Source organism: Nycticebus coucang, unplaced genomic scaffold (assembly GCF_027406575.1).
Source record: "Nycticebus coucang isolate mNycCou1 unplaced genomic scaffold, mNycCou1.pri scaffold_43, whole genome shotgun sequence".
Taxonomy (NCBI): Eukaryota; Metazoa; Chordata; class Mammalia; order Primates; family Lorisidae; genus Nycticebus; species Nycticebus coucang.
This window is the reverse complement of record NW_026515577.1, coordinates 1,059,127-1,070,080: the sequence shown is the minus strand read 5'-3', so window position 1 is coordinate 1,070,080 and position 10,954 is coordinate 1,059,127. Positions and strand designations below refer to the sequence as shown.

The 10,954-nt window shown below is 41.6% G+C and overlaps 1 protein-coding gene across 1 annotated transcript; it reads left to right on the top strand.

The window, feature by feature from the left end:
• The first annotated feature begins 347 nt into the window (after positions 1-347).
• LOC128579270 (uncharacterized) lies at positions 348-5,775 on the top strand. Its single transcript, XM_053581439.1, has 2 exons — positions 348-846; positions 5,532-5,775. Exons 1-2 carry the CDS (start codon positions 390-392, stop codon positions 5,729-5,731), a joined length of 657 nt encoding a protein of 218 aa, XP_053437414.1. The 5' UTR covers positions 348-389; the 3' UTR covers positions 5,732-5,775.
• Positions 5,776-10,954: the final 5,179 nt, after the last annotated feature.

Here is a 10,954-nt window from a genome sequence, read left to right as displayed (position 1 = left end):
AGAGAGAGGGAAAGGGGGAAGGGGAGGGGTCACGATGTGTGACACACCTCTTGGGGGAGGGACCCAATTATAAGACGGACTTTACCCACATAAGCAAGTGGTGTAACCTGGTTCTCTGTATCCTCAATGTATCCCCAAAAATAAAATAACAAGAAAATAATTATTTGGTGGCAGCAGGGAGGACTTTGGGGAAATGGTTATTTGGGATTGAAAGTAAGAATTGAACAGGGGTTAGCCAGACTACATTTCTTGGATTGTCTTTCGAAGTTTACTGCTGTGAAGGATTAATGAGCACAGCTCAATCCTCTCTGGACAAGAAGGGCAGCACTGTGGCCCCCTGGGTTTAATCCGGAGCTTTCCTGCTTCCTGCAGATCTATCGTAATTCCAGATGGCAGGGATAGCTTTGTTTCCAGGTGTCCCTGTGGTGCGGATGTTGTCCAGGGAAGACCCCAAGCAGCAAGGCCCTGGAGGGAGAGACTTCCCCAGCTCCCCACATGCCGGGATGTTTGAAAGAGGAGCCAAGTCTTGGTTTTACTACTGTGAAGCGAAGACACAGACAGAAAAGGAAAAGAGGAACCGGGGGCTGTCAGAGACCTCAGTGAGTTACAAAGAGAAGATCCTGAGGGAATTCTGCCTGGGCCGGGTGCTGCAGCGCCTGGTATGTGATGGTGTCTTCTCCTTGCACGAGTACAGGGATATCCTCTCGCAGGCCTGCTATCCCAAGAGAGTGGACTGTTTTCTCCTGAAGCTTTTTTCCAAAGGTGCAGGTGCGTTCTGCACTTTCTGCTCTCATCTGGAGGAATTCTGCCCTTACTTGCTTACCTGCTTTTTTCTTTATTACCAAGGTAAGAACATGGTTTGCTCTGACAAGTAGTAAACTTTGTGATGTTGTAACCAACATGTCAGGTGCCCCAGCCACACTGTATAATCGTGAGTTTCAACACAGCATTGATTTTTATTTTTTTATTTTTTTTTTTTTTTTGTAGAGACAGAGTCTCAGGGTACTGCCCTCAGGTAGAGTGCCGTGGCGTCACATGGCTCACAGCAACCTCTAACTCTTGGGCTTATGTGATTCTCTTGCCTCAGCCTCCCGAGCGGCTGGGACTACAGGCGCCCGCCACAACGCCCGGCTATTTTTTTGTTGCAGTTTGGCCGGGGCCGGGCCTGAACCCGCCACCCTCGGCATATGGGGCCGGCACCCTACTCACTGAGCCACAGGCGCCGCCCCATTGATTTTTATTTTAATACAACTATCCAATCCTTCTCTCTCAACTTTCATGGTACAGAAGTAAACGTCTGTGTTGCCAAATAAAACCTCACACAGCCCCAGACACAAACTGAGAGATGATTTCTAATCACCTACTAGAAAGATTTATACCTTTCTTGTTTTAATGAGGACTTTTAAGTGGTAAGCGTAAAATATCAATAGGTTAAGGAAGATAGACTGAGCTTTCATTCTGCAGATGAAGGCACAGAGATGGTCATAGTTCCTTAAAATGTTAGAGTGACTGTAAGATCCAGTAATTCCAGACCTAGGTATATCCCCAAAATATTGTTGAAACCTATGTATATTATACAATATTTAAAAATATTATAAAAATTAGCTGGGCATGGTGGCAGACGCCTATAGTCCTGGCTTCTTAGGAAGCTGAGGCAGGAGGATCACTTAAGTATAAGAGTTTGAGGTTCCTGTGAGCTGTGATAATGCCACAGCACTGTATCCAGGGTGACAGAGTGAGATTGTGTCTCCAAAAAAAAAAATCAAAAAGCATACCCACACAAAAACATGTGTGAGAATGTTTGTAGAAGCATTATTTATAAAAGCCCAAACATATCCACACAAAAACCTGTGTAAGAATGTTTGTAGGAGCGTTATTTATAAAAGCCAAAAAGTAGAAACAGCCCAAATGCCCATCAGCTGAGTGATTATGAAACATATCATATCTAGATAATGGGATATTAGTCTGTCGTAAATCACTGACAGTCACAAAATGCCACATACTGTATGATTCCACTTATATAAAATGTCCAGAATAGGTAAATCCATAGAGACAAAAAGTAGATTCTTGGTTGCCACGGGCTGGAAGTAGGAGGAGACGGGGCGTTACTGCTAATGGGAAAGGGGATTTTTTGTGAGATAATCAAAATGCTGAAATTAAATTGCACACACTTGTGACTATACTAAAAGCTACAGAGCAGTATACTTTAAAAGGGTGAGTTTTATGGTATGTGCATTATAAATAAAGCTATTATTTAATAAAACAAAGTAGGATGGAAGTCTTCCTGGCTGTTTCTCTTCTCCCAGTCTTCCAAAGAGAGCCCTTTTAGGATTGTGGTCATGAATTATAGGTTAATTGTAAATGGTCCCATTTAGTAAAATGGTCAATCCACTGAAAAAGTCAATTGGTGAAAGTGAATATTTATAAGTGGTTTCTTACATGACTTGAGGTTGTAATGTAAAATAAATTTATCAGAGAAATATTTGATTATCTATTCATTTATAATTCAATACAACTTTATAACATCTCTACTGTGCCTGAGGCACTATGGTAAACAACTCCTTTATTTTTTTATTTTTTATGCAATCCTTTATTTTTATTATCACATCCTTTATTGTTATTTAATATCTATCACACATTAAAAAAACTTAGATAAATATCTTTTACAATACAATTTAAAATTCTGATGAGCAAAAAATAGCCTGAACATAATAACCATTTAACTTTCTAGGTAAGGGGCATTTACAGAGTAAGTTTGTTTGTTTGCTTAAGTTTGCTTGCAAAGAAATAATCTTTACTGAGGAGGAGAAAGAGAAAGAGGGAAAAGGACCAGATGGCATTTTAGCAATATCTTGCTATTTTAATTCTTGGAAACATTCTGAAATATAAGTGTCAAAATGTTAAGTTGAAAACAGATATCTATTATATTAATTTCTATACTCTTTTGCATATTTGAAAATGTATTCAAGTAAAAATAAAAATCTTTGATTTGTAAAAGAAATAATATGATTGTGGTATTGACATATATAATATATGATAAAATTTTAAAGAACTATACAACCACCATAAAAAATGAGTGCCTGTAAAACTAGTTCTCTCCAAATAATGCCTGTACTTTAGTATCCTGCCTGTATCAGTTTCCCAGTTTTGATAATTGTAAGAAGGTTATGTAAAACGTTATTACCATGTGAGGAAGCTGAATGAAACCATACTATTTTTGCAACATCTATATGAGTCTAAAACTGCTCAAAAATAAAAAGTTCTGTAAAAAAAATAGCAATGACATTATCAAAATTTAACTAGAGAGATTGGTTTTAAATTAAAAAAAAATTCTAAAATGCTCAAGTTCTTTTGCCACCTGAATGTCATAGCAATGGCATAGAATTGGTGTTTTAGGCTAATTTTTCTTTTCTTTTCTTTTCTTTTTCTTTTTTTTTTTTGCAGTTTTTGGCCAGGGCTGGGTTTGAACCCACCACCTCCGGCATATGGGGCCAGTGCCCTACTCCTTTGAGCCACAGGTACGGCCCATAGGCTAATTTTTCTAAGTGATTCCCTAGGTCGTAGTTCCATGCTATTAAGCAAGTTCTTTATAAAGGCTGAAGTCTACACCTGTGTTCAATGAGACTTGTCTTCTGTGGGCCCCTGAAAGAGGCTGATTTATGAAGAGCTGTAATAACATCACAAAGAAATTCATTTCCTCTCACTCTAGGAATAGACTCAGCTCATATAAATGCCAAGGAGTTCTTGGAGTTCTGGCAATACAAAAAGGGCCCAGAGCCAGCTGCCATCATTAGAAAAACATACTATTAAATACTGGTGTCCTAAAGCAAGAAGGTTCCAAGTTAACAGTTCTGCTGCAGAGTGTACCACAGAGGGCAAAATTATCTCCATGGTCCAAAGCTCTTCACTAGCTAGTGATATTCACGGAGCCCAGAAGTGCCACACCGTCTCTTCAAGTTTTATGTCTTTATTTTATTTTATTATTTGAGACAGAGTCTCACTTTGTTGCCCTCAGTAGAGTGCTGTGGCTCTCACAGCTCATAGCAACCTTAAACTCTTGGGCTTAAGCGATCCTCTTGCTTCAAGTAGCTGGGACTACAGGTGCCTGCCACATCACCTGGCTATTTTTGTTATTGTTGTAGTTGTCATTGTTGTTTGGCAGGCCCAGGCTGGGTTTGAACCCGCTGGCTCCGGTGTATGTGGCTGGTGCCCTAGCCATTGAGCTACAGGCACTGAGCCTTTTTTAAAAAATATTTTTTTTGGTGGATGGGGGCTGCCTTCCAGGGTCTGAGGGAGTGAAGACATGACAGAGGCAAGTAAACACAGGTGGGGAAGGCGCGGGCAGGGAGAATTAGGAGCTGAGTGGAATGGGCTTTGAATATGGAAAGGGACCCACAGAAGGTTTTGACTGGGAACCATCAGTTCCCTGCTAATGACAATCTCCTCTTATGACTGCTGGGAGGAGGGGTAAGAGGCTTATGGGGGGAAAAGGTGTCAGAAGTGTTGAACCAGGTGTCTGGTGAGGTGCTATCTAAGTAAGGAAGACACTTAGTGGTGATACTTCATGGTGAGTTTTATTATTTTATTTTATTTATTTATTTATTTATTTATTTATTTATTTATTTATTTATTTATTTATTTGAGACAGTGTCTCACTATGTTGCCCTGGGTAGAGTGCTGTGGTGTCACAGCTCACAGCAACCTCAAGTGCTTGGGTTTAAGCGATTCTCCTGCCTCAGCCTCCCAAGCAGCTGGGACTACAGGCGCCCGCCACAACACCTGGCTCTTTTTTGGCTGGAGTTTGGCAGGCCCGGGCTGAATTTGAACCCGCCAGCTGCACTGTATGTAGCTGGCACCTAGCCACTGAGCTACAGGCACCGAGCCCATAGTGAGTTTTTAAAAGTCAGCAGAACCTCCCTGTGATTCTAATTTCCTGAGCCCAAGAGAAACCAAACCCAAACCCAGCCTCAAGATGCACATCCTTGGCTCACGAAGAAGCCACATCTGAAAGAGATTCTGGTGCCTTCTTTCTTCCTGTTTCCATGAAACCCATTTTGAAATATTGCAAAAAACTGGGGATTTCTTTCCAAGTCCCCATAATCAGAAAAATACCAGCATGTGCTTTTGAAAAAGGGCCACTCAATTCTTAACCAAGACAAGAAATTACAGTAAAACCTCCATACTTGACCACCTCTTTAAGTTGACCTAATTTTCATAGACTGGACATGTGTCACATGACGTATCACACAGTAGGCCTAGTGCCTGACGTTGACTACTGGGTGTGTTTGGGTGGTCAGTTTACAGAGGCTCTACTGGGTTTACTTTGAGAAACAGATAATGATTCATTTTTCAATGAACTAATGGATGTTTGCTCAGAAAAATGTAACCCAAATAAGGTTTATCCTTCTATATATAATTTAGCATAGCCAAATCTCCAGCAACATATCGTTATAACTTTAGAAAAGAAAGGCAATGATAAGTAGATAAGCTTACGTTCCTGCTGTAAATGTGATGTTTATGTTATAATGCAGAACAAACCCTAAGGCTCTTACAAGATGCACCTACTGCAGAAGAAAAAGCAAGGCTTGGAACTCAGCCTGGACTGAGCAGGGCCCTGGACGCTGAAGATCAAGAACTAAGTCTTCAATTATGTGACAAGTATGTTAACATTCTCAGAGTGTTCGCAATCTTAAAGTACTATGCTTTTATTTTTCGTTTCTTCATCCCCTAGTTCTGGTTCCACAGTGTCTGTCTTTCAGCCACTTACAAATAGTTTTGCTAATGCCCATGCTTTCTAGCACCTGGTCAGGCCAGTGTGTGATTTCTGTTTCTACTGTAGCACAAGACGAATGGTGCTTTGGAAACCACCATTCAACTGTAGGCAGTTGATACTGTTGAAGTGTAAAGCTGATGATGGTCCTTAGACTTCGCTCTTTGTTGGAGCTCAAAACAGGATGGTACTCTGAATTCAGAACATCCCATGTTCAGTCGTAGAATTCTAAAAACCTAAATAGGGGTTGTAAATTGACCAGTGGTCCTGTAAAATGTGTGTTAATATTTCTCCCAAGGAAAAAAATGCTGTGAATTCCTAATGAGACATTCTGGGGTTACTCCAATGTAAATGGCCACCATCTGCTCTTTCGGTTCATGAATTACATGTTGGGGGCCAGATCAAAACTTGAACTGTGGCAAACCTTTAAGGCCATTGGCTCATGTAAGTTCCCTAGGGGGAAGAATTTGCATAAAATGAGAACTCAAAGCAACCATCAAAATGTTCCCTACACCATTCAATGTCCCTCCCACCTCTAAGGCATGAAATGGGGTGTCAATTGCTGGTATGTAAGCCTTCAGTTTTCTTTTCTTTTCTTTTTTTTTAATTAAGTCAAATACCCATAGATCATGAATACATTTATGCATATGTGGGGTACAACGTGTTGGGTTTTTTTTTAATATACAATCTGACATGGTTAGATCAAACCAATCAACATAGCTTTCACCTCATTTACTTGATTATTGTGTTAAGACATTTATGTTCTACACTTGACAGATTTGACTTGTACCCTTGACATATGCTCCATAGGTGCGGTCCCATCATTTACCCTCCTTCTATCAAACCTCCCCCCTCCCCTCCCTTCCCACTCCATTTCTCTCCTTCATCCTGGGCTATAGTTGTGTTCTATCTTTCATAAGAAAGTGTGAGTAAATATAAGTAGGTTTCCTAGAAGTACTGAGTACATTGGATACTTTTTCCTCCATTCTTGAGATACTTTATGCAGAAGAATATGTTCCAGGTCCCTCCATGTAAACATAAAGCCTTAAAGATGGTAAAGGCTCCATCTTTTTTAAGGCTGCATAGTATTCCATGGTATACATATACCACAATTTATTAATCCATTCATGGGCCAATGGGCATTTGGGCTTCTTCCATGACTTGGCTATTACGAGCCTTCAGTTTTCTTTAAATTTGCTTATGGGCTCGTAAGTATCTAAGAGATGGTAATCAGTAAGTATTGTAGAAAAGCACACAAGTCAATATCTACTGCATATAAATCTAATACTCAGGATATACCAATAACCAATCTAATACTCAGGATATACCAATACCAATGTATCAAAAGATGATACAAATCACATTGAATACCTCTTATAATTACAGAAGTCAAACATGACTTGAGTATTACAAATTTAAGACAGTTTTTTCCTTTTTTAAAGTGTATATACACTTTTTTGGCACCCCGTGTATATTTAATTTTACCTTTAAGCAGGCTTGTTATTATAGATAGGCACTTGGGTCCCCATTATCACAGTCTATTCACCGAGATAGTGCACAGCCTGCTTTCCAGCCTTTCTCTTGTTGGGTGGAGAACCATGTAGTCTCGGGACAAAGGTGTCAGAGATCCCTGAGCCTGACCTGAGTGGACGTGGGTTTCCTGCGATGGCAGGTCCTCCTGCAGGGCCAGGAGTCTTTCACTGGTTCAGGCGTGAGCCCCTCTATGGAGAACATGACACCCTGCCAGCCTGTCCAGGAACAGTTCCTACTATAGGATGGGCTGCAGATGCCGCTGGGATTTGACAACCACGTAATCCTATTTCTTTTCCCCACCTACTTCTTGCTCTCAGTGCAGAGAAAGGGAAGCATCTCGTTTATATATAAACATAATACACAGAGAGGGAGATTTATTTTAAGGAATTACCTCATGTGATTATGGGAACTGGCAAGTTTGGAAAAGCCAGCAAGTTAGAAATTCAGGTAAGCATTAATGTTGCAGTCAGTCTTGAATCTGAACCTTATGGGGCAGCAGGCTGGAAACCCAGGCAGGGTTTCGACATGGCAGTCTTAAAGAGAATCCCTTGCGGGCGGCGCCTGTGGCTCAGTCAGTAAGGTGCCGGCCCCATATACCGAGGGTGGTGGGTTCAAACCCGGCCCCGGCCAAACTGCAATCAAAAAATAGCCGGGCATTGTGGCGGGCGCCTCTAGTCCCAGCTACTCAGGAGGCTGAGGCAGGAGAATCACTTAAGCCCAGGAGTTGGAAGTTGCTGTGAGCTGTGTGAGGCCACGGCACTCTACCCAGGGCCATAAAGTGAGACTCTGTCTCACCAAAAAAAAAAAAAAAAAAAGAGAGAGAGAGAATTCCTTGCTCAGGAAACAGTCTTTGCTTGTAAGGACCTTCTCCTGGTTGTATAAGGCCTGCACATATTCTGGAGGGCAACCTACTTTACTCAAAGTCCACTGATTTACATATTAATCAGATCTAAAAAATACTTTCACAGCTACCTATAGATTGGTGTTTGACCAAACAGCTGGGCACCACAGCTGAGCCAAGTTGACACATAAAATGAAGGATCACAAGTGTTGTATTGCCTTGGATGTATTGCCTTGGACAAGCTGCTTAAGCTTTCTGTGCCTCAGATTCTCATCTGGAAATTGAGGCTAATGCTCCAAATTACTCTATGGCCGGCACTCCAAGCACTTTGAGCGCTTAGAGTAATTGAATCAACACTCCACAAGCTTTATTTTCCTATGTAGCTCCTCTTTACTCTGATAATTCAGACAATTGTCCAATCCAAAGATTTCAGAATTTTCTCTATGCAGCTAGTCCCTGAATACTAGGCATGCTGATTAAGCTCATCCCAGCACTACCTCTGCACCCAGTTTGCCTGGGCCTGATTCTGCATCACTCCCCAGGAGTACCTGAGATCTGTGTTCCGAATTAACAAACACAGTGGATCGTCTCAGATTCTTACTTTCTGTCTTATATGAAAACGTGATATCTTAATTATTATTCTTTTTATTAATTTTTTTTGGAATTTTTTAATTAATATTTTATTATTTATTTATTTAAGAGACAGTGTCTCACTCTGTCACCCTCGGTAGAGTGCTGTGGCATCACAGCTCACAGCAACCTCCAGCTCTCGGGTTTAGGCGATTCTCTTGCCTCAGCCTCCCGGGTAGCTAGGACTACAGGCGCCCACCACAACACCCGGCTATTTTTTGTTGCAGTTTGGCCAGGGCTGGGTTCGAACCCACCACCCTCGATATATGGGGCCGGTGCCCTACTCACTGAGCCACAGGCACTGCCAAAAAAATACTATATTTTTAAAAAACTATTTTTATTTATTTACTTCTTCAGAGATGGGGTCTCACTCTGTTGACCAGGCTGGAGCACAATGGTGTGATTGTAGCTCACTACAGCCTCAAATTCTTGGGTTCAAGTGATCCTCCCACCTCAGACTGTCAAAGCAGTGGGATTAAAAGAGTGAGCTGCTGGCCGGGCACGGTGGCTCACGCCTGTGATCCTGGCACTCTGGGAAACCGAGGCAGGTGGATTGTTTGAGCTCAGAAATTTGAGACCAGCCTGAGCAAGAGTGAGATCCCATCTCTACTAACAGTAGGAAAAACTAGCTGGGCTTAGTGGTGCACACCTGTAGTCCCAACTACTCAGGAGGCTAAGCCCAGGAGTTTGAGGATTCTGCGAGCTATGATACCATGGTACTCTACCCAGGATGAAGGAGTGAGACTGGCTAAAAAAAAAAAAAAAAGTGATCTACAGTGCCCAGCCTTATTATTCCTTAATACATCTTACCTATTTCTGAGTCCTAACCTAGATCCTTCTTTCTTCTCCCTTTTTTTTCAGTACCCCTACCCCAAGGATGGTGTGGTGGTTAATTTTATGTTTCAACTAAGCTGGGCCCAGATCTTTGGTCAAATATTCTTGGGGGGAGGTGGGTAGAGGGAAGGGGATAGGTGGGATTACACCAGCGGTGCATCTTACAAGGGTATATGTGAAACTTGGTAAACGGTCTGTGAAGCTAGTGACTGATGCTCCATGATTATATCAATGTACACAGCTATGATTTAATAAAAAATATATATATATACCATTCTTGATATTTCTGTCAAGTTTTTATGGATGAGATTATTACGCTTATGCGTGTATGTGTATATGTATATGTGTGTGTGTATGTATGTGTGTATATGTGTATGTGTATATGTGTGTGTGTATGTGTGTGTGTGTGTGTGTGTTCTCTTTCCCAGGAGAATCCAGACTAGTGCAGATGGAAAGAACAGTCCTCAAATCATTGCTCTATGCTGGACCCTAAGAAAGCTGGACCCAGGGCTGGGGTCCAAAGTAGCCTCCCTGTTGTAGCTTTCTTTGTTCACGTTTCTAAGGCTTTCGGTCTTCTGATTCCTGGAGAGGGTAATTTCCCCCAACCCCCAAGACTTACATCTGCCACCAACTATTCTCTTAGGGTCTGCATTGATGTGGGTGCCCCTGGGGCAAAACATGTACTGGACAGTCTAGGAGCAGAGACCTGTGTCCTCCCTCCCATGCCCCCATCTTCAGTCTAAGTCCCAGAGCTATTTCCCTTGAAAGTTTAAAACGAAGCTAATACTGTTGCTACACATCCATTTTCCAAGGAACTATTACTGCCGACCCTGCCTAAATTCCTAGGTTGGCTCTTGGGTCTCCATAGCTACTTGTGTTCTTACCAGCATTAAGCGACCATGAATCTCCCAGTCTCTTCTTCCCTTTATTCTCATGCATATTTTCTCTCTGACTTCACTGTCTTTTTCTAGCCCCAGATTCTAAACAGGGTGTCCCGTGTTTAGAACTCTGCTGGAGGGCATGCAGAGAACATGGCCTGCCAGGACCATACCTGAACATTCTGTCTGCATTGGTTTTTACATCACCACTTCCTCTGAGTTCACGGTTTACTGCTAACAATGTGCATACTTCCTTGGCTTTACTTGAAGAACATAGTTAAAATTTTGCTATAGTATTTAAGTTTGTAGATTCACCCACAGGGTACATAATGTAAACCCATTTGTTCCTAAAAAACAACCTGCAACAACATATAGATTTTTTTCTGCATCAGTGAAACTTTGGTCTCAAATTGTAATCAATGTAGTCATCGCATACTCATGTGGAAATACAGTCCTGTGAAAAATGAA

Coding starts and splice junctions, on each gene's coding strand:
- LOC128579270 (XM_053581439.1), top strand. CDS start 390: ATGGCAGGGATAGCTTTGTTTCCAGGTGTCCCTGTGGTGCGGATGTTG. Junction 847..5,531: donor CTTTTTTCTTTATTACCAAG/GTAAGAACATGG, acceptor GTTATAATGCAG/AACAAACCCTAAGGCTCTTA.